At 46.5% G+C, this 23,073-nt stretch overlaps 1 protein-coding gene across 4 annotated transcripts; it reads left to right on the forward strand.

Moving 5' to 3' along the window:
- The first annotated feature begins 1,199 nt into the window (after window positions 1-1,199).
- LOC116225692 (uncharacterized) lies at window positions 1,200-19,561 on the forward strand. 4 transcript variants are annotated; one of them, XM_090139876.1, is made up of 8 exons: window positions 1,200-1,357; window positions 1,524-1,671; window positions 2,886-2,978; window positions 5,719-6,058; window positions 7,217-7,354; window positions 8,592-8,721; window positions 9,374-9,540; window positions 9,786-10,018. In XM_090139876.1, the coding sequence occupies exons 2-7, from the start codon at window positions 1,585-1,587 to the stop codon at window positions 9,525-9,527; spliced, it is 942 nt and encodes a 313-aa protein (XP_089996002.1). In that variant the 5' UTR covers window positions 1,200-1,357; window positions 1,524-1,584; the 3' UTR covers window positions 9,528-9,540; window positions 9,786-10,018. The 4 variants fall into 4 exon arrangements, with proteins under 4 accessions (XP_089996002.1, XP_089996001.1, XP_031444048.2 ...); XM_090139875.1 differs by lacking the exon at window positions 9,786-10,018 and adding an exon at window positions 19,543-19,561 and having other exon boundaries at window positions 1,265-1,398; XM_031588188.2 differs by lacking the exon at window positions 9,786-10,018 and adding an exon at window positions 14,830-15,209 and having other exon boundaries at window positions 1,265-1,398.
- The last annotated feature ends 3,512 nt before the right edge of the window (window positions 19,562-23,073 follow it).

The raw sequence follows: 23,073 nt of genomic DNA on the forward strand, positions 1-23,073 counted from the left end.
AAAGGAAGACACTCTTGAGAGCTTACTGATATTTTTGTGTTTGACTTTAAGGCAGAAGTTTGTTCCTAATTAATTGAATAAGTGCTTTAATCCCTGGCCTGAGGGCTTCCCATAGAGCATTAGCTGTATTAAGAAGGAAATGGAGTGTAATCCCTTTAATATAAGCACAGGAGAACACGAGAGTTTCACATTTCTAGAAATAATTTCTTTCCTTGTTTTTCTTGTTTATCCTGATATTCATTTGCATAAAATACAGCAGGGATGAAGGGTTCTCCTTCTGCCTGGCTCCCGTGTTGAGGTGCCAGCAACACGTGGCTCTGGCATTGGCATCCTTGGGCTCTGTTTATGCACTGATGCATAACGGGGTGAAAAAGAAACAGCTCTGGAATTCAGCTCATTCCGATGGTGCCTGTGAACCCAGCTCTGTGACTGCTTTCCTCTGTATCCAGTATGCTAAGAGCACAGAACAAAAAGGAATATTCTGTCCCAGTGTAGGGAATCAGAAACCCTTCAGAAATCAGTTCCCTTAGGCCAGGGCCCTCTCCACATCCTTCCGAAGAAATTGCTTTTCACTGCTTTTTAGTACAGTCAGAGCAGGATCTTGGAGCCGAGATGTCATATTTCTGACTCATGCATCATCACTGGCATTTACCACTATCTGCATTAACTGTAGTGCAGGAGAATCTCATTTCTGACCTGATATCCAGGCTCAAATGTGGCTACAGAAATTGGAGTCTTGGATGAGATTCAGCTGACCAAACCTATGCTTTCCGAGAAAGCAGTTCATTTCTTCCCAAAATACGTGTCTTCTCTGGTCACATGAATCAGGCTAAATGAGCCAGGAGGCCAGGAAGGCTCAGCTCAGAGGGAGACATCCTCTTTGTAGACATCTAAAATGAGTTCAAATTAGTCTTGGATGAGATGGATCCAAAGGTAGTTAATGCTTGATGTTTATGACTTTTTTATGACTTTTACTGCTTCATGGGTATGGGACAGAAGACTGCCTCCCCTCAAGGGCTCACAATGGGACTTTGCCCCTCTCCTGTGTTCCCAGCTTTAGCTGAAGGAGCAGGTAGCAGCTCCCCGTGTTTGTCTTGGGGTGGCTTCTCCCCAAGAAGCCCTCATCCCACACATCATGGGGTGAAGTCCCCTCCCACCAAGGCCTCCAGTGTTCTAGATTGCAGGTGTCTCACAAGGGGCAGGAGGTTTCCCTTCTCCATGGAAACCCTGCTTCCACCAAACGTATCCCATCGTGCACGTACCAAGGCACTTCTCCTGTTCTGGGAAGGGGCACAGAGGTTCACCTCTCTGCCTGTGGGCTGCTGGTGGTGAGGTGCTGTCATCTCATCTCTGCCAGGTCCTGCCAAGCTTCATGTCCTGAGCTGTCTGGCTCCATAGGTGCTCACTGCTGGATGTGTACACTTTGCATCGCTGAGATTGGATGATGTCACTCATACTCCAAACACCAGTTTGGGGTACACAGAAGTCCTACAGCCACATCTGAACCCCCTTTCTCCTTCCAGGACCCACACCAAGTGTCTAGATCCCTTGCCCCTTGGGGCAGTGTGGAGGAGAAGATCTGGTATGCCAGCTGTTGACGGAATGACTTCTTCTGGTCCAGGTTCCTGGTTCACCACAGAGGATGCAATGAGGAAACCAGTGCATTCGAAGGTGAAATACAAAAGGGGTTCCCTCCCTCCCTGGGGTTTGAGTAATGGATTTGCAGTCTGCCAGGTTGGGAAGATAAGAGGAGCTGGTGACAACAGGCTTCTGGGTCCTGGCCAAAGGCAGCCACTCGTCTGGGAAGCCCGGAGGGAGAAATGAGTGAAATGCTGGAATAGAGTAATGAGGATATAGAATATATTCTTGCACATAATGAATGACACTGCTGGCAAGGCACAAGGAACCTTCTGTAAGAGGCTGTGTGCTGGCACAGTTATTGGTTCCTTTTATCTCAGTAGGTGCTTTAAGTATTTCAACTTTGTCCAAAGCACCAAAGTGAGCCTGAAGGCTCATCTCACCCACTTTCCTGTCTCCAGCAGTGGGCTGTGGTGGATGCCAAAGGGGGAGCACAGGAAACAGGATGAGCACATAGTGCTTCCTCCCTAAAATCCTCTGCACGTCCCCTGAAGTTTACGCTGCATTCATTTTTGGTCTCCAGGCTGGTGTTGCAGCCTCAATATCCCTTGGTGGAATTTTCCTCCATAATTTCTCCAGTTGCTTTGCAGAATATGTATTGACATTTGCCAGTGCTTGACTTTAAAGATGTGAGGAGCACACAAGAAATATTGAAATGTGAGACAGAAGCTTAACCTGCGTGACACTGGACCTCAGCAGCTGATGAAAGTATATTAGCAGCTTTATACTTGTGCTCTGAGAAGAGGCTTGAGAAAGGCACTATGGTGGTCTTTCTGGGACTAGAAGAACCTGAAAGGTTGTTGCCAAAAGATCTTGGACCTTCCTGGTCACCCTTCTTGAGGTTTAACTAAGCGAGGGGCTGCCCCTTTTGGACTGATCCCAGGAGACAGAGATTGCATCCAGAAGAGCAGTTTGTCCTCCTCTAAGCATAAGGAGGCAGGGGAGATTCAGGTAGGATGTAAGGAAAAATATGTTCTCTGAAGAAGTGGTAATGCATTGGCACAGCTGCCAGAGAGGTGGTGAAGTCACCATCCCTGGAGGTGTTCAAGAATTGCAGAGATGTGGCAGTGAGGGACATGGGCTGGTGGGCATGGTGAGGTTGGGCTGGTGGTTGGGCTAGATGATCTTGGAGGTCTTTTCCAACCTTAATAATTCTATGATTCTGTGTTTCTGACACCACCTCTAGAAGGTGACAGAAGGTGACCAAGCCCTAGCAGCACCCTTTTGTTTGCTTCCTCTCCTTTCAGCCACCTGTGTCACTGGGTATGTACACGAGCATGTACAAGAAGGAGTACAAATGGCCTGAGGAAAGCAAACCACCCACTGAGGAGGACGTGAAGGTACTGTGGGCACTTCCTTGCTTTGCTCCATGCCCTTTGGTGCCAGCTCCCTGCTCTTGGCTATGGGACAGCCAGGGACTGGGTGAGCCTGGGATTGGGTGGATGCAGATGTGTGAGTCCCTTTGGTCCACTTTTGTCCCTCCTGCCGTGACTCCCACCAGCAGTTCCATCGTGCCCAAATACCCAAGGCCTCTGTCCCCATCCCTTCCGTGGGAGATCCTCCTTGTGCCCTCCAGTGAACGCATTTGGGCGGGCTGTGCTAATTACACTCATTAAGCCAGGGCATTAACGGCTGCATGCTGAACCGCACCTAAGCCTTGGACTCCTATTGCTCCTTGTGGGGCCGATGGAGTGATCAGGATCAGATCCATCCCAGTGCTGCCTTTAGGAGGGGGATTGCGTTAGGGATGGAGATGTCTCCGTGCCCCCACACGGGCCTGAGAAGGCTTCTGCGGGGAAGCTTACGTTGTTTTCTTTCTAATCCCCTGGCGGTGCGAGTGACCCCCTGAGCTATTTAATCTGATTTGCCGCGCTCCGCCTGCCCTGCCCTAATTGCTTGTGGCAGCCCGGTGGGGACAGCTGTGGTTTGCACCGGGCCACTGCCGAGAAGTGGTGGGGGGCATGTTCGCTTGCTAAAGCACTTTGGGCTCATTCGCTCACAAGAGAGAGGGAAAAAAAAAGCATTCAGGCTGGGGAGGGAGAGTGGGCAACAACAGAGGAATCATTGTGTGAAGGTGCCCGCTGGGGCTGTCTGTGCAGGAGGGTGGTGGTGGTTCTCATCCTGCACGTCAGGCCCTGGCTGCACTGCTGTCCTTGGCCCTCTCCTCTCCTCCCCTGTTTCCCGGCTGCCAGCTCCCCTCCTCCTGCCCTTGGGAGTTCTCCTGCTGCCAGCAGCCTTCATTAGTGGGGCTCTGCTGGGCTGGCGAGTGCTTCCCGGAAAGCCCAAGCCTCAGGTGGCCTCCAGGAGGGCAGGCTTAACCCCTGCCTGCTGCGGCACGGCGAGAAGCGGTTGTGGTGCCCAATCCTTCCACCTCAACTTCTTTTCTTTATTATTACTATTTTTCTTGACGACTTTGGAAGGCTGTATGCATTATGTGGAGGTCCACGTGGAGTTGAAGGGAGGAAACAACTGAGATGTGACTGCTTTCATTGGGTTGCATCTCCCGTTAACTCTTCACTGACCCTCTATTAACTTGCAAGGAAAGCTGTTCCACTGGGTCAAGCACTGATGAGGTCCTTGGGAAGCCCAAGTTTTGCTCTTGAACCTGCTCTTTTGCTTTTGTTAAGTGGATAAAACCACCTGGGAGATTTTCTGTGTGAAATCTGGAGTGATGTCCTGCTGGAAGATGAAGACATCCTTGGGTTAAGACAGAAAGTGCCATCTGCTCTGTCATCCCCACCTTGAGTCTCCAGAGACTCTTGTCCCTCCAGAGATGCCTCATGAGGAGCTCTTGCCATCCTCGTGGGTGGAAACTCCCAAATACAGGTGGTCCCCATAGCTCAGCAGGCTCCCCTCGCCCTGATCTACACGTGGTGTGGAAGTCACCTTGGGCTGAGTGATGGCAAGGAGAATCCTGGGGATTTATGAGGCCAAGGGACAAAGGGAAACTTGTGGAAGTCCAAAACAAGAAGTCACAGATAGCTGATGGACAAAACATGGTTCTGGCAGAGCAAGAGTTTCTTTGGCTGAGCCTTTAGCAAGGATCAGTTGGCTCCACACAGAGCTATAGCATGCAGCTGGAAAGATGCTGAATCTGGCAAGTTCCCTGAGCAGCTGTGCCAGCTGCCACATCAGCCTTCCCCTGCCATGAATCCTTGTATGGATCTGTCCCTTCTGCTGGAAAGATCAGCAGCCTTCCTTCTCTGCCTCATGGGTTGTGTTACCATTGCTAATGGTTGAGGAGCTGGCACCCTGCAGTCCGGTCATTGCCTCCTCCATCCACCTGCTTCCTCATTGCCTAGGGATGTGCTCATCCACCCTGGGAAGACATGGAAAGATGGAAAGACAGAGGAAGATGGAAAGAAAGTGGGCAACAGTGAACAGCCAGAAAATCCCAACATGGAACCAGTTGTGGATTGAGGCCACAACCAGAGAGATCTGGGCTTGCTGCTGTCCTGTTGCAGGTGGTCTCAGTGCCCAGCAAGCCATAAAAAGATAGAAAGAGGAAGGACATGAAGACAATCTAAGGGCTGGAGCACCTTTCCTATGAAGAAAGATTGATAGAGTTGGGCTTGTTCAGCCTGGAGAAGGCTTCAGAGAGACCTCCCTGTACTTGCAGGGAGCTTATAAGCAAGAGGAGAGTGACTATTTATATGATCTAATAGTGATAGGACAAGGGGGAATGGCTTTAAACAAAAGGAGGGGAAATTTAGGTTAGATGTTAGGAAGCAATTCTTTACTCAGAGGGTGGTGAGGATCTGGTACAGGCTGCCCAGAGGAGTTGTCCTTGGAGGCATTCAGTGCCAGGTTGGTTGGGACCCTGGGCAGCCTGATCTGGGGGCTGGTAAACAGCCTATGGCAGGGGGGTTGGAAGCAGATGATCTTAAGGTCCCTTCCAACCTAAGCCATTGTATAATTCTAAGAAAGAGGCAGCCTTAATATTCTTATGCATTATTTAATGATACTTGTGTGGCTCCTTTGTGGCTGCGGTGTCCCTGTGGGCAGGTAGCAGTGTTTAATGATGCTTTAGTAATTGTCCTCCTCACCACGTCTCCACTCACACGTGACTTCTTTCTGCAGAAGCTCAGAGCCAAGGAGTTTGCCGTGCCCCAGGAGCCACAGGCAATGCCATACTATGACAAAGCTCTCAGGGAAGGCAGAGAAGTCAAGCAAATTGAGAAGCAAGAAGGCATTACCCTCAGTCCCAGTGTGCTGCAGCAGGCTCATGAAGAGCAGAGAAAGCACTTTGGTTCAGACCTCCCGCTAGCAGAAGGCCATGCACCAAAGCAGTACCTCACCACTGAACTGACAGCAACCCAGGCGGACAGACCAGAGAGGCCACAGGCTCCCAGTGGGCTGGAAAAGGGACTATCTTCTTCCCAGCACCTTCAAGCCGCTGTTGGTGGCCCAGGAGCAACAGGTAATCCCACTCAGCTGGTGCCAGGCAGATCCAGCATCTGAGAGCTGTCTGCTGGGCTGTGCTATCCCAGGTCCCCCTGCCCCAGGCTGGCTGGGCACCAGTGGGCTGCAGGTTGGCTTAGTAGGGTAGCAGGCTCGTGGCTTGCTTGTGTGGATTAAAATGCTAATGCAAATCCTTGCTAGGACATCAGGAAAACAAAATCAGTGCTCACCATCTGTGCTTGATCTTCAAAAAGCACTGGAGATCTTCCTCTGAGTTCCAAGGTAGAAGGGAGGAGGGCAGCACTGCTCAGCCATTCTCCAGCACCAAGCAGGGGGATATGGGCAGGATGTCCTCTCTGAATTCCCATCTTCCACCATAGGATGTCTGTTTGGATCTCTCAGCTCTCCTCATGGTCAATGGAGAGAAAAGCCACAGATATTTCTTGCAGCCTAAATGCTGCCATGAAAATCCTAGAATCATAGAATTGAGTTGGGAGGGGCCCTTAAAGGTCATCTGGTCCAACTCCCCTGCAAAGAACAGGGACACATACAGTTCCAGCAGGTGGTCAGAGCCCCATCCAGCCTGTCCTTGAATATCTCCAAGGACAGAGCACGAAATAGAGTGAATCCTGGCAGGACTTCTCTCTTTCCATGCACTAAAAGGAGAGCTGGGTTAAGTAGCTCAGATGGACGTGTCTCCATTTGGACAGATAACCATTTAAAGATGTCTCTTAACAACTGAAGGCTTCAAGCATCTCCTTGCTGAGCCTATCTTACACTGTACTGTGCTAGTGACACAACTGCTGTGGGCTTTTTCCTTCTTGCTCTGCCCCTCTATAGTACAGCAGTGCTGTATTTCTTGCAAAGTCTTTCATACAATGACCTGCAAAGGGTCTCAGCTCCTTTTAGCACTCCAGAGCACCATGGAGACAGCATGGCTCCTTCCACTCGCTTCACATCACCATAAATCTTTCCTCCACTGGCTTTGTGAACCAAATCAATTCCAAATTGATGCAACTCAGCAAAGCTCTGCTGAAGGGAATGAGTCTTACCTTGATTTATACCAGCTCAGGCTCCAAGTTGCCGTTGTTATTTGCTTGCTCCCACCCGAGGGCAGGATTTGGGTAATTGATAGATTTTCCTATCTAATGCACTGTTGTCTTCTCTCATTTCTCAGGGATGTTGCTATATAGGCAGAAGCTGGATCCCACCTGGGGTACCTACCAGCACTTCATGCTGGAGGCAGGCCAGGCCCTGCAAGATGAGGCTCAGCAGAACAAGAATGTGGCCCTGGCCTCATCAGTTTTGGTGAAAGGTCAGTGGGTGGAGGCTGTGGCAGATGACTTGTGGCCTTCAGCCTGACTTTGGGCTTCTTGAATTTAATGCAGGAAGTGGGAAATGCCTGCAGGATCCCCACAGCCATCCACCTGTTGGTGGGAAGAAGTAGGGCAGGGAAAATAATTTTCATCCAGATAAGGTTGGAGCATCGTAAATAACATCTCTTCCATCCCCATTTTCATATGGGCCACTCCAGGTGGTGCAGCTGAAGTTGGTGGGTATGTGTGCATTCTCACTGCTTTGCTGTGAACGTTTTCTGTAGGCAGGTCCATTTGGTCAGAGGGACACACATGAAGGAGAGAATATGACAATCCTTCAAGTCAGCTCCTGCAAGGATTTTTAGGGGATGAAAGTAGAGCAGATGTGATGATCCTCACCTGGAGGCTGCCCTCCCTGCATGCATCTCCCCTGGCATGGGGCTGAGCTGCTGTCCCATTTCCAGATTTCTGTGGTTTCTGCACTAAGAGCAGCCCTCTGGCAGCAGATCTGTAGCCTGCAGACAGGGAGCATGTTTTTACCACAAAGTCACACTGCAAACTGGTTTTATTTGGGGTCACTCATGCACCTATTTCCGTGCACGCAACCAAAGACACAAATGGAAATGAGGAAACAGCCCTGCATGAACACCCAGTTCAGCCACACATTGGTGTCCATGCATCCTCTTGTGGTAACATTGCACAAGATGGGCTGTGGAGTATTTTTTTGTTTTTCTGCAAAGGAACTCATCCTTGTTTTACTCCTGATGAAGTAAGGCGAAGATGTGTTGCTCTGGCATGATAAAAGAGGAGAACGTAGACAGCAGGAGAAAATACATAGCAGCAAACCAGTCAGTGTCCACAAGGGACAAGACACCTTGTGTGACTTCCATCATACTTAAGAGGCCATAGGAAATGAGTGCTAAAATATCTCCATCCTTACCAAGGAAGCACTTGCATTTTCCCTTGGCTAACTCTCCTTCATGGTCATGGTAGTGCCAAGAGCATAAAGTGCTGATGGAGCTCAGGAGGAGGGGGAAAGGTTGGACTGCAGGATGTAGGGGATAGAGACCCCCCCAGAATATTTCATAGAATTATAGAATCATTGAAGTTGGAAGGGACTTTGAAAGGCCATCAAGTCCAACTCTCCTGCAGTGAACAGGAACATCTTCAGCCAGATCAGGTGCTCAGAGTCTGATCCACTTTGACCTCTTGATTATTTGTACTCTCCTTCACTAGAGTACTTTGACCATGACCAGAGAAGTACCTACAGCACCGACTTCCAGCACCAGCCTGCAGCCTACACTGGGAGCTGTATAGCAAATAAGAATCTATCTCACATTTTCACTGAAGCTGAACGCTTCCACCAGTAAGGGAAAGCTGGGCTGGGGGAGTGGGTTGGGAGTGGGGCCAGGGTAAGAGTAGAAGAGCGTGGTTTTGGAGCTGATTGGGGTTGGAAGGTGTTTCTCAAGTGTATTTCTCCATGTTCATGTTGTGCAATGTGTTCAAATGAATTCCCTCAGGGCCACGGCCTTCCACAAGGCTCAGCCTTTTCTTCAGAAGTTTTATAGTGGCGTTAGTATGATCAGGGAAGCTTTTCCTGGGGCAGCCATTGACAATTCCCCTCAGGAGGTAGGAACTGATGTCCCTGCGGGATGGGCACAGGAGGGCACATCTCAACATTTCAGTGCCTGGGTTTCTCCCGGGAAAGGAAGCTCTTGGATCAGACAGGGCAGGAGCTGTTTGTGAGGTGACTCATTTGCACACTATGAACAAACAGGCATAAACTGCTCCTGAGCTCTGACTTCTCACTGGAAGGGTAATTCCTCCCTGCTGCCTCATCCCCGCGCCTCCCCCTAGCATATATATATTCCAGATTTACACTGAAGTCTTGATTTTGATCCACGATCTTCGATTTAGGTGTGGGCTGCAGATGCAGCTGGTGCAGTGGTTGACCTGGGTGGGTGACTGGTCCCAGTGGCAGTACCCACTCCTCATTACCTTCTCCATGTTCTCCGCAGGAACCGCTGGGTGTCTGAATACAAGGACAACTACAGCATTTCCTTGCAGAAGCTGAATTGGGCATCTCAAGGCTGCACTGCAGAGCTTGGCTCTGCCTTGAAGCCCCAGGGGTTGTCCTCCCAGAGTGAGGTTGCACCAGGCACAGCCCAATGAGCGCTGCTCCACGGTAAGTGGCAGCATTACCCGTGTCTGTGCTGAAAGCTGGGTGACACTGTGCTGGGGAGTCAGTAGGATTTCAGAGGTTGAGGCAGTGGGATTACTGGGGCACATTCACAAGGTGATGAGCCAAAGCCTGAGCAGCCTCGTTGAGCTGGCCCTGCTTTCAGCAGGCTTGAATCAGGAGACCTACATTGCATTGTGTTGCTCTGATTGATGTGAGGATGCATTACCCATGCTGTTCTGTGATTGCAGCTCCCTGTTCTCCAAGCTGAGGGATATTTTCCACCAGAGATCCTGGAAGCCTGGAAACCTCTATTCCAAACCCACCATTACCAAATACTTTTAAAGTGTTCAGCAGAAACCTTCTTACACACATATTTCATGAAGAAGCCTGAGCTTTTCTCATTGTCAGAAATAAAAAGTGTTTTTTGGACAGTGCAGAGTTAAAAGCACCCATCAAAGTTAAGTTTACATACTTGTTAAAAAACGCTGTATTCATTTACTGTCTTAAAAGCCTTGTGAATGTTACTGAGAGCAGCCAACATTGATTTTGCTGTGTGTTTTGGGGGTTTAGGATTTGTGGAAGGAGCGAGGCTGTTGCCAGCCTGAAGGTGGCATTGCAGGGCTGCAGATGCATGGAAGGTGCTGGGAATGGCTGGTGGCCCTGATCCCGTCCAGCTCTGCCTTGGAATCTTCTGAGTGGGCACCAAAACTGTCCTGGAATAGATAGTGTAGAAACCTTCCTCCTCAGCATCTCAAACATGCTGCTTTTCATTTGATTTGTTTATGGTACTCAAGGATAAGAAAGATACTTTTGAACGGATACAGACAAAATGATGGCAACCAATAACCTCTTTTACAGTAATATCAAACATACTTAGACCAGGAGCAGGTGGTGATGGCATCTATAGGCAAAGCAGCACACTGGCCCCTGCCCCAAGGAATTGACTGTCAAAGGGAATCACCTCTTCTTCCTCTTTACACACCGCTGGTGTTTCACTCCATCACCATACCCCAATGACAAATTTTGCCATTAACTTGCTGCAGGACCCTAGGAAAGCCACCTGCTCTCATCAGACGACAAGAGACAATGGCCTTAGGTTATGCCAGGGGAGTTTCAGGTTGGATATTACGAAAAATTTATTCTCTGAAAAAGAGATAATGCATTGGAACAGGCTGCCCATGGAAGTTGTGGAGTCGCTATCTTTGGGAGTATCCAAAAACTGTCAATGTGGCACCAAGGGACATGGTTAGTGGGCATCATGGGGATGGTTTGATGGTTGGACTTGATCTTAGAGGTCCTTTCCAAACTAAGTGATTCTATGATTCTGCTTGGAATACAATAGAAGGATGCTCATACATCATGGGATGTCACTGACCCAGTCAGCATGGCATTGGATAGTGTAGAGATTCCCACTGCAGCTGTGTACAATGGGTAGAATTTGAAAAGCAAAAACAATGAAACTGCCTTTACCTTAAAAATAGAAAAAAAAATAATACTTTTCTACAACATAAGTTGCAGAAGTTGTTTGAATTCTTTGAGGAATGGGACCATGAGATTAGAAATGTTCTTAGTGAGACACTTTTGTACTTGAAACAAATCCTGTGATCTCACTGACAGGTTTATCTTATGAAAAAACGTCATTATCCTGACTCCCCAGGCTGGAGACAGGTTCCTTAGACGTGCTGGCATTGCTCCACAGCAACAATTTGATAGGCAGACAGGGTCTGCATTGTGATGAATTATGTATGTAAGGTAATTTCAAGTCATCTCCCCTGGGAAAAAAAATACACTGCTAATCGCTAATCAGCATGGGCAACCATGATGGAAACAAATGTCCAGATTGGACGATGCACATATCAGAGTACTGATGAAGATGTTCAGTCAGGCAAACTGATGATGGACTTGCTGATGGGGTCCTTAACTGTGTGCTTATCTGCAATGAATGGTAGACCAGCAGGGGCACCTTGGAAGGTCTTCAGCCTCATATTGGCTCCACTCATGCGTGGCACTTTCAGTCTGTGGGTTATTCCTTCTCTCCTGGCAGCTGGGGAACTAAGGCAGATCAAATCATTCTTCAGGTGAAAAATACAGAGCCACTGCTCTGGCCACAGAGCATTCTACTACTTGTCTTCCCAGAATCACATTTGTTTTCTTTCCTATGTTAGTTTTTCCATCCCAAGAGGCCTTGCTTTCTATGGAGAGGCCTTGCACTAGCAACGAAGCCCAAAGGAAAGACAAAACATAACCAGCCAACCAACAACAACAACAGCAACAAACCAAAACAGCAGAGGGAAATAAGTGAGAGATGAGTCAGACTGTAGCTGGTGGAGACCAGGAGGCATTTTCCAGGAGCATGTCACCCCACTACTGCTGTGGTTGATACTATTGATACTAGGAATATTCCTCCAAAGCATTTGGTGCTGGCCTGTGTCTGAAACCAGGGAACACCCCCAGATGGAGGTTGGCTTGCTCCTCTTCTCTGGTGGGAAATATGGAACCAAGAAAGGGGCTGATTCTGCTCAAATCCAAGTGATGACCTCCATAGAGCCATCAGAAACATGTTCCTTCTTACGGCACTCAGTTGATCCCATCACAGAATGCACAACCCAATGAATGTAGTTTGGAGTTTTCTCCCCAGTGCATGCATCACTTCAGGGAAGATAAGTTCTCAAGAGGGCTGAAGTGAAGGATGTTCTGTGAGTACCTTGGTGCCATCTCCTGGATGGAAGGGGAAATTCTCCCTTTAGGGTGAACGTTTGTCCAGACACCCACTTGATCCTGGCTGTGCAGGCTGTCTCCTGCTAATGGGGTGTGTGAGTGTGACATTGGGGCATCAAACTGTGCCCCATCCTCTTTGTTGCTCAATACTTTTCTTCCTTAAGATGGACAGTGAGGATGTCTGCTCTGGGAAAAGGGTGTTCCGTCCACCGTCATCACCACAGAGTAGCATTTCCCTCTTTTAGTTTTTCTTTTATGTTTCCAAGCATGGAAGAACAAACTGAATTCTGAACTTACTCGATGCATCCTTTATGGGAGAAGTCATTCAAAGTGATTGGGCATTAGTGCAGAAATGACTGTTAGAAGTGAACTGAACACGGCAGAGCCACAACAGTGTTTGAGATCAGCTTGCTGTGATGTGTCATTTGTGAAAGAAAAGTGCCAGGTCCCTCCTCAGCTCAGCCACCAACCCAGCAGAAATTATAAACAAAGGCCAAGAGCCCAACTTAGGAAGCAATATATTTCAGAAAAATTATTTTCATTCATTAGGGGATGTCAATTAATCAGAGCTTTGGGAGTAGTATATCTGTAATGTAACTTTCTTGAGCCAACGATGGGGCTCTGAAGAGATGGAGGGAAAGAACAAGAAGAGAGAAAAGCTTGTTACAAAGCAGCTGATGTCTTGGTAGTTGGGAATAAAGGAACTGTCAGCCACTCCCCCCAATTTTCATCATATGGCCTTTGGAAGACACAAGCACTGCCCTGCTCCCAGGGAAAAATGATGCCATCCAGCCATGCTTTCCTCCTCAGGAGTCAGTTTTATACCAAACCAAGCCTATAAGCATCATTTCCTTCCTTTTATTTTTTAACAGTGTCTAATTGAAACACACTATCATATTTGCTGTTTTAATTCTTCCACATCCAGCTGGAAGCAGACAGATGTTATGTGCTACTCAGTGGTAGAATGGGATGCCAAAACAATAGGAAAAAGAAATAGATTTTATTTCTCTACAGGCTATTCCAGCAGATGAGACAAGGCTCCTGGCCAAGTTGCTAATAATAAGCCAATTAATTTAGTATGTTTGCAGAGCAAATGGTCACATCAGAAAGCTTCTGATCTAATCAACACTGGAGAGTCTCCCAGTCTGGCTGTGCTAAATGTTAGCACTGTCAATCTCAGTTTGCAGTATGAGATTGCTCTGTGTTTACGCAAGGAATGTGCAAGGATGTCTGGGTCCAGGGAGGGGTGGTGAATGGGGTTAAATCCAGCTGGCCACTGATCTCAGGTGGTGTTCCTCAGAGGTCAGCACTGGGGCCAGTCTTGTTTAATATCTTTAGAAATGATCTGGATGAGGGGATTGAGTGCACCCTCAGCAACTTTGTAGATGACACCAGACTGGGAGGAAGTGCTGATCTGCCTGAGGGGAGTCCTACCAAGGGACCTGGATAGACTGGATCGAGGGGTCGAGGCCAGCTGTGTGAAGTTCAACAAGAGCAAGTGCTGGGTCCTGCAAAAATAACAGTAAAAATAACAACTGGTGAACTAAAGGAAAAACAGATGAGCAGCAGCTGATGGGCCTGGGGAATATGATAAGCTATCGGTCCATGTGGCATGTGGGAATGGAGGAGAGGTCCTGCACAAAGAAATCTGGGCATCTTACAAAAATCAAGACCATGAGGTTGGGAGAAGAGGAGGAGCTCAGCAGGGAATGCCCTTGTGCTGTCCATGGAGCAGAGAGCACACTGCCAGCCAATGGCCGTGGTGTTGCAAGGACATAAAGATGTGCAGGAAGGTGACTGAGGGCTCTGTGCAGTGGGATGTGTGCCTGAGCCAGATGCTGGCAATGAAACTCTTGGTTCCATCAGTGTATTTGTGCCTGATCGGTGCTGCCTTGAAACACAGCCAGCAAGCATGTGAGAGATGGTAGGCATTTAGCACTTCTGTTTCTTGCATCAGTTTTCTGGATGTTTAATAGGAAGTAAGTGGTTTGTATTCCAAATGAAGCTGTGCAGCCAGTGTGAGAAATACCAGCTATTAGTTCTGGTGCTTTGGCTATAAATACAGTTCTTCCTCAACCAGCCATGGGCACGATGCTGTGTTTGCAGGAAAAAAACATCAATGTGGCATTTCTGCTACAGTTTAGAGTAGTTTGGGAATGGGCTTTGAACAGGAATCAGGTCATCTTCTTTCACTGACACATTTTTAGCTTTCTAGGTAGAGGTCAGGAAAGCAGAAGGACTTAAGAAAAGATGATATTTGGTCTTTTGGAAAATTATTATCATAGAATCATAGAATCATAGAATGGCCTGGGTTGAAAAGAACCACAATGCTCATCTAGTTCCAACCCCCTGCTATGTGCAGGGTCACCAACCACCAGACCAGGCTGCCCAGAGCCACATCCAGCCTGGCCTTGAATGCCTGCAGGGATGGGGCATCCACAGCCTCCTTGGGCAACCTGTTCCAGTGCCTCAACACCCTCTGGGTGAAAAACTTCCTCCTAATGTGAAAAACTTCCCCCTAAAATTATGGTATTATCCCATTTGTTTTGACCTAATCTAACCTCTCTATTTCAGAGCAGAGTCAGCTGTCCCTACAGTCACTATATTTCCAGCAATGCCAGAACAAGGTGAACATCCATCTCCATTATTAAATGTCTTTGTGGCCAGAGAAGACTGGGTTTGTTTTGTGAACAAATATTGCTTCAAAGGAATTCCTCCCCCAGTTTCATCCCCAGAAAGGAAAGGAAAAGTGCCTGAATGTGAGCTCCAGCTTCCTGGGGAGAAGCAGAAACCAGAGGCTGGAGATGACAGTCACCCACTAAGCCACTTGAGCTCTGCACAGCAGACACCATCCTACATTGCAGAGATGGCTCTTCTGGGACAACCAGTCCTGAGTCACCTCCTCAAAAGCTGCTCCCAGGTTCACATTTTCCATAGTTACTTCACATCCTATAATAGAGGTTTTACTATTCAAATACTGTTGTGTTTTCTTTTTTTCTTTTTCTTTTTCTCTCGGAGATGGGAGGGACCCATTGCTTTCTTCCGTTCTCAACAAAGGTTTACTTCAAAAACCTCAATGCTATGGATAATTAATAGCCAGATTAGAGGGTGATAGTGAGAAAAGACTTTTTTTGAGTGTGTTACCATATTGAAACAAATCTTGGAGAAAACAGAATCCTGAGGGCACATCTATGCTGCTACATCAAAGGGCCAGGCACTCAGCTGAATCACCAAAGCAGCACCTTAACTCCATGGCTCCCCAAAACAAGCTGCTACAGGGGACTAGCCTTGATTAGTGTGGATGAAAGCCAGTTTAGGATGCTCAGCTTTATGGCTAGGATTTGGCCTTGATCATTTTCTGTCTAACATGAATGTGTATTCATGCTTATGGATGAATATTTCTATGTGTGTGTGTGCCTCAATAAGCACAGTACTGTATTTGTAGGAAAAATATTATCCAGATGTCAAGTATTGCTAGAGATCTCACTGGGTGGGAAGAAGGGTGCTTTGGCTTATTTCAGGAATCCCAGGAGTGTCTTCAGGATAAGCAAAAATACTTTATTTAAGTTTAAACCCTTCATGCATTCCTGCTGAGAGCCGTGGCTCAGCAGTGGAAGTCTGTGCATCCCTATGGTTTGGGTAGTAAGGATCTCCAGGGAGTTGTCTGTCTAAGTGAGGAATAGGATCCCAATTCCTCTTTGGGGATGGTCTAAGCCCAGCTGTAATTCATACTGATGGTATCACCTCGGTTTGGGACTGACACACAAAATAAAAACTAAGTCAGAGCACTAAGGTTAAAACAGGCTGTTTTTCACACATCAAAGTTGGAAATGAAAAAAGATTGGCTCCAGTTCTGGATTTTTTATCCCACATTTACCAGGGATGGTGATGAGGACAAACCATAGGAGGACAGTGAGTGTGGCTGTGTTTCCAACAACCCACAAATTATTACACCCGGATAACTGTGGCTTCTTTAACCCTCCACTCAAAGTAAATCAATAAATCTGGTAGTTTGCACCTCTGGAAGCTCATAGGCTCTCCTGGGTATCTCAGGAGCATTTTCTGGGTTAAAATGTTCTGCTTATTCAGCTTCTGGCATGTATGAAGATTCAGAAATGTTTCCCTGTTATCAAGCACAAAAGGCTGGGGTCCAATCCTGCTGACAGAAATGCTGTCTGCAACCTGCTATCCAGTTGGTATGGGATTTTTGTGCATTAAGGAGACTGAAGCTTTTTTTTTTTTAACATCAATCTCATCAACTATCTCTTCTGGATACCAAGTATCTAAATATCTTCTCAATACCATTTGTTTGCCCAGAGAAGTGGTGGATGCTCCATCCCTGGAGACACCCAAGGTCAGGCTGAACGGGGCTCTGAGCACCTGATGGAGCTGTAGGGATCCCTGCTCATTGCAGGGGGGTTGGACCAGATGGCCTTTAGGGTCCCTTCCAACTCAAACCATTCTATGAAGGTCTCTTCCAACTGAAACCATTTTAAGATACGATACCGCCCAGAAGAGCCTTTAGAAAACATATTTTTAGCACATCTTTCTGTTTTGAATCACTTCAGACACTTTCTAGTTTCCCAGACCAATCTTTTAAAAATATCTGTTATCATTCAAATGGTGGAGGATGCTGGTGCAGGTCAATTATTCAACACACTCTTGCTTTAACAGCTGAGCTGTAGAATTGCATATATTGGCCTTACAATCCACAGAAGTGCAGTGCCCACAAATGAAGCGCTGGCTGCTTTTTAAATGACAAACTTTATATCAGAGAAACCTGGGGAATACGATCAATACAGAAATCAACACCCTGGGGAAAAGAAGTGGAATTGCAGGGTTTCTGCTCTGAGAGAACCAATTTTGTGAGTCACGCAGTTCACAAGTGAATGTTAGAGGAGATCTTGGGCTTTAACTTTTTGCAGTGCACAAGTTGCCAAACTCAACTGATTGCTCTGCCTATGAAAAAAGCAATGAAATAATTTCATATGCAAGGTTCCCCTCCTAATGCGTGTTTAATTAAAAACTTAATTGACTTGAGCTAAGTATTTTTGGACCCTGGTAAAGTAAATGAACATCTAAAGCTCCCTTGAGGCCTTTATAACAAGCACTATCTAGAGAAAAAGGCTTTACCATGAGACAGAGCAAAACCAAGATGTATGAAACAGCCAAGATGGTGGTGGGTGGGTCTGAACTGGGCAGTGGGAACCCCACACTAGGGCAGGGTTTTGTTCTGTTGCTGGAAACTGTTCTGGTTTCTGCTCTCCAAGAGATTTTCTTGTCTGTATTTCTATTATATATAATACATATATTTAATGGAGTAGCATTTTGCAAGTAGTCGTCTCACTGGAAAAGAGCTTGAACTGTTCTAATTAGTGCAGCCTGAGGACATCTTGTATTTTCGCTGCAAAGGGAACAGCCCACAGTACTCTCCATTAATGGTCTGTGTAACAGAAACTTTAAGAAAGAAAGGGGAAAAAAACCCACAAGACCAACGATTAGAAATGCCACCTTGATATCTCTGGGCTGAAATAATCTCGTGAAATTGCCAGGTAGGCAAACACCTGAAGATCCTTTGAGAGGACCCATTCCCCAGGATGCAGCTTCGGGAATTGCAGCTTCCTGTATCTGTGAGCTTGATTTCCAGCTGAGTCTCAGCCAACCATCTCTGCTGGGGTTGCACGCAAACCTTGGAGACCCCCTAGCAAAGAGCAGAACACAGGGACATCCACAGAGACTCAGCTCCAGAGCCACAAGCAGCTATTTCTATATTCAAACATTACCTATCAAAATTAATTAAAACTGATTCAGCAAATCTGCTAATATAAAGAGTCTGGTTACAAATTCTTTGAATCCAACCTACATTCACCCAGTATAAATTGTATTTATCTAGCAGAAGTTATCGGCAGAATTTTGGCCTAAAATCCAAGCAGCCAAAGCACAGATTGGACTGAGAACTGTGGGTAAGCACCTAGCTATACATCTCTAGACTGATGCTGCTGGGAATTCATAAATAAGGTCTGTGGTTAATACCTTTAACAACCATAAGCAGCGTGTTCAGGACGCAGAGATGGGAGCAGCTGACACTTGGGTACACAAGCAACTAAGTCTAACACAAAAGATATCTACAGGAGGAATCATAGAATCACTGAGGTTGAAAAGACCACTAAGATCACCAAGTCCAACCCCAAGCCATGCCCACGAACCCGTGTCCCTCAGTGCCACATCTGCATGGTTCCTGAACATCTCCCAGGACTCCACCACCTCCCTGGGCACCCTGTGCCAATGCGTTACCAATCCTTCTGAGAACAGATCCTTCCTAACATTGAACCAGAAGCAATCAGGCTTATGGTGCTGCCTCACAGGACTGCTCGGCTTCCTCTTGATCTGGACTGTGCTGTAGAAAGGCAAATTTCGCAGGACCAGGAAGAAACAAGGCAAGAAGCAGCTTGCCTAATGGGATACCTAGGGAACTCAGTTTTTAATGAGGAAAGCCCTAGGGACTGGTATTTTAGTGTGGCCATACAGATTATCTATACAGATAATCACTGAATAAAATACAGAATGTTTGCAAAAGGTTCTGAGCTGGACCCTCGTCACTTCCAGAAGCTGCTCTGGTCATAATAGAGAAGTGTTTTTCCAAAGATGCCTCTATCTGCACGATGAGAGCTGGATGCCTTCTTTTTCAGCCTGAGAATTATGCATTTATGAGAATTTCAGCTCTTGCTCTCTGTTTTATCTGGTGAGAAGCTTTCTGCTGTGTGCAGAGAATGGGATTTGAGAGCAGTGCCACCACAAGTCTGACAGCCTCTAAATCATACAGACTTCATTCCAGCACTCTCAAGGATGGGAGTAAAATTCATAGAAGAAAGCAGAGGAAGAAGAATATTGCTCCATTTATTATAGAAATAGTAGCTTTGTAATGGTGAAGCCTGACTTCCCCTGAAAGCAGTCTTTTGATTGGAAAGCAGAATGTAGCCACCTACTATTATTATGTAGAGATTTTTTTGTACATGCACACATATATTTATAAATAGACATATAGTACATCTTCCCCTTCTTAGTGTTACTCCTTAGATACTTGTGTGACAGAAGCTCAAACAGCAAAAGCACATAGGATGGAAGTGGGAGCAAAGTGCATATTCTCTCACTGAGATGAGAAAGGCGTTCAGCAGAATTAAATGTTTCCAAATTGCATTAAGATCAGGTTGCCAGAGCCAGAGCTGGAGCCAGTCATGAAAAACAGTATAACTAAAAAGAAGGTAATTTTATGTTTTAATATTCCAGGTCAGGCAGTGGAAGGCAAGAAGATCATTACTGTGAAAGGAGGCCTGGGATCCTTAGGACTCAGCCTGACCAGCAGTACATTTCTGGGCTTTGTTCATGAGCTCTTGGCTAGATAAAGAAATTCATGCTACAGTTTTTCATTCATTTCTCCACTTGCTTCATACTTGCTCCTGGAAAGGATAAGATTTTGACATGATAGATTTTTGTTCTATTTCTAAAAAGTCATGTATTCCATCACACAGTAGTTCAGCTTAGTAGACGAGGTGCCTGATCCATTTTAAGCCTCTTTCATTATATAACAGATGGATTTTCCCTCTCTGCTGCTCCTTCTGAGCCCAGCAGCCATGCACTGGGCATGGCTGGGCAGCACAGCAGAGGTGCCAGCATGCACACCCTTAGTATCATTATTACTAGCATGAATAATGGTGCTGGCTGGCTCCCCCAGCAGCTCCATCTCTTGCATTCCTGTGCTGACCTTGCATTTACATCCCTGCCCTTCTCCTGTCATCCAGATTTTATGACCTAATAAGATTCACACATTGAATAATAAAACAAACCCTTGGAGTCCATTGCCTGATTTCACCACATGCTCCTTCCATCTCCCCAAAGCTTGCTTGCTTCTGAAGCAAAACACCACAGCCAGAGCTTGATTTCCCATCCAAGTGAAGCAGCATGTTTCTCATTCTGCTAGTTTAATCCATCCTCCTTTCACCTAACACTTTTGTGAATATTCAGATCAGGTGTGTATTCTCAGACATCTGTGGGCAGTTATCCCACACAGATCCTGCATTGCTTCGTTCAGTTTTCCACCTGTGGAGCTGCAAGACATGGCACAGCATTAGTTAAGCTAAAGAGAAGTGATTCTGATTTTGAGATCCTCACACAAATCCTAAAGTGTGGAATGCCACCAGGCAACTTCTAGTTCTTCATCTATGAATCACATCAGTAGATAGTCACTAGTCTGTCCTGGATTTGGGAATGCCTTGGAAAAAAATATGATCAATTTGCTGTTGCTTCGTTCTTCACTACAGTGTAGTTTCTGTTACATTTGTGCTTGATGTCTAATCCATTTGATGTGGGTGGGCATTAATAAGATTTGAAAGGAGATACTCAATTACAGCCAAAAATAAATCACAGTTACATTTATTGATTGTTAAAAATGTAATTCAGCTGTTTGCAAAGGAGAATGTGCTATATCATTGTAACATGGGAAGGGCTGAGATTTAATGTTCCGGCCCCAAAAAAGCATCTGGTTCAATTCTTTTGCTTTCTGCAACGTTCCTGTCTATCTGAGTGCTTTTTTAGCTCATGATTTCCTACCCTGAATCTTCCCTGAAGGTGAGGCATCTCCACTTGGTCACCACCAAGAGATGAAGTCTTTGTTAAGGAGCTCCAACCACACCAGAATCATAGTGTGTGTGAATGGACCTGGGTGCTGGGCTCTGCTGATCAGAATTAAGCAGCAAGAGGATGCATTTTCAGTTAGGACTGTAGAACATGAACAGTGCTGTTCTTTGGAGCAGACTGATGCTGGCACAAGAGCTGTCAGCAAATCTGTGCCATTCAGGAAAAATTGTGCTTTGGAAATACTCTGCTCACCTTGCTATGGAAGGATGTACTTCTTCGAAGACTTGTAGGGCTTTCAGAGGTACCTATGATTTTTTTGGGTATAGCTTGCCTTTAGGAGACCCAGCAGATCTTTTGGCTCTGTCTTCTGTTCAGCCCAATCTGGCTTCCTGGGCTAGAGCTGAGTGGCCCAATGAAGGCAGGAAAACCTCAAAGAGCTCAGCTTGTGTCTGTGATACAAGAGGAGCTTGTGGTCCCTTCCAACATGCTTCCCATGTCCAAGCAAGAAGTTCAAGCTACGGCAGCAGAGGCTTGGTAGGAGCAGGTCTGGGTTTGGTCTCTGTGATGTGCAATGGTGTATGGAAGAAAACAAAACAAGGGAATGGTTGCATTCATGTCACTGTTGCTCTTAGGTGTCGCCAATAATGGATGTCTCCTCTTCCACTTGGACAATGCTCTGTTTCTTCAAGTTTAATGGGTTGCAGAAATCACAGCACCTTGCTACGGGCGTTGCCATTGAAGGCATTGGTTTGTCTTTCAGTGGTTTCCCTTCTGCAATGTCTGTAGCACAATGCCAGGTGTCCACTGGAAACCTTCCTCCCATCTCCTCCCAATTACTCAGCCTAATCCTTGTCAGCCTGCCATCACGCCGAGCAGCCTTGTGAGGCATTAATGTGTTTCGTGGTTGTAGTTAGCTTGCCAGCATCAATGACATTTGGAAAGACAGTGATGAGTCATACAAGACAAATGGTTACTGCCTTCTGCTTTTTTATGTATGTATATAATTAGATCTTTTCAGCACAAGAGAAAGCAGCCCTTGTCCAGCTTGTCAGGACAATAATAGAAAGGGAAAAGAAAATCTTCTTTGGCAACTTACTTCACCCTGAGAAGTGGTTTTCATGATAAGTGTCAGACATGATATTTTTTTCCTCAGAGATTTATAATACAATTTCATTGCTGTTGCCAGAAATACAGTAGAGCCATGAAACACAACTGTTGGAAGTAAGTAAAAATTCTGCAGCTATTTAAATAGGCACTGGACTGTGGCACTCCGTGGGATAAATTGCCTTTTTCCTCTGGTGGTTTTGTGCTCTCCTCCCACTCAGAACACCACGCATCACTCTGGCACTGCTGCTCTCTCCTTCCAAGGTAAGCATTTGCAACACCCCTCCCTCACATCAAGCTAAACGTTATCACACAGAACCCAGAGCTTCTTGTTTCAGACCTTGATGCTGATTCATTGAGCAATTTTTGGCTAGTGATGGAGGCTGACAGAAACGTCCACCCGTTTCTGATGACTCAGCTTGAGAGTTTTGGTACCTCTTGGGCTTGAATTTCTTGAAGGGCTTTGAGAGCCCAAAGTGCCCACTGAGTTACACAATGCTGCTGCAAACCCAGCCTTTGTTCCCAGTCTGGGCACTTAGGGGGAATGTTGGCCTTACTCACTGAGTCTTGGTTTATGGCTCATTGACACACAGGGGAATTACCAAGGCTCCTTCTGGACAATGGGCTTTTGTTTGCAAAACACGGTGATCCATAGGAGAAAGTGCAGTGGTGTAAGCAGGGAAAGCAGGGTGCCCATGTTACAAAGTGCAGTGGTGTAAGCAGGGAAAGCAGGGTGCCCATGTTACAAACCTGACAGTCTGATAACTAGGACGTGTCCTTTTACAGGCAGAAAATTCTCATTTTGCTGAGAAGTACTACCAAATTTCTGTTGGATTATCAATCAGTTTGCAAGGACTGTGATCTGACAGCATTAGACCTTTTCCCAGGGGATAAATTGCCCAAGGTCCCCTCAAGGTCTGACACCTTCAGATTCAGATGGTGCTGCTCGCTGCCACTGAGAGAAATGATAGTCCCACAGTCTGTGTTCCACAGATTCCCATAAAATCACCCTTATCTTTGTCCTGTGGGTGCCCCCTCCTGCTCTTTGTTTGCATTCCCAACACCAGTAAAGACTGGGAT

The sequence above is a fragment of the Phasianus colchicus genome, chromosome 4 (genome assembly GCF_987193195.1).
Source record: "Phasianus colchicus chromosome 4, bPhaCol1.hap1.1, whole genome shotgun sequence".
NCBI lineage: Eukaryota > Metazoa > Chordata > Aves > Galliformes > Phasianidae > Phasianus > Phasianus colchicus.

Bases quoted from the DNA above. Each gene is read 5' to 3' on its own strand.
- LOC116225692 (XM_090139876.1), top strand. From the start codon at position 1,585: ATGCCAGCTGTTGACGGAATGACTTCTTCTGGTCCAGGTTCCTGGTTC. The intron at 1,672-2,885 runs GTGAAATACAAA...CTCTCCTTTCAG, and splicing joins GGAAACCAGTGCATTCGAAG to CCACCTGTGTCACTGGGTAT. The intron at 2,979-5,718 runs GTACTGTGGGCA...TTCTTTCTGCAG, and splicing joins CCACTGAGGAGGACGTGAAG to AAGCTCAGAGCCAAGGAGTT.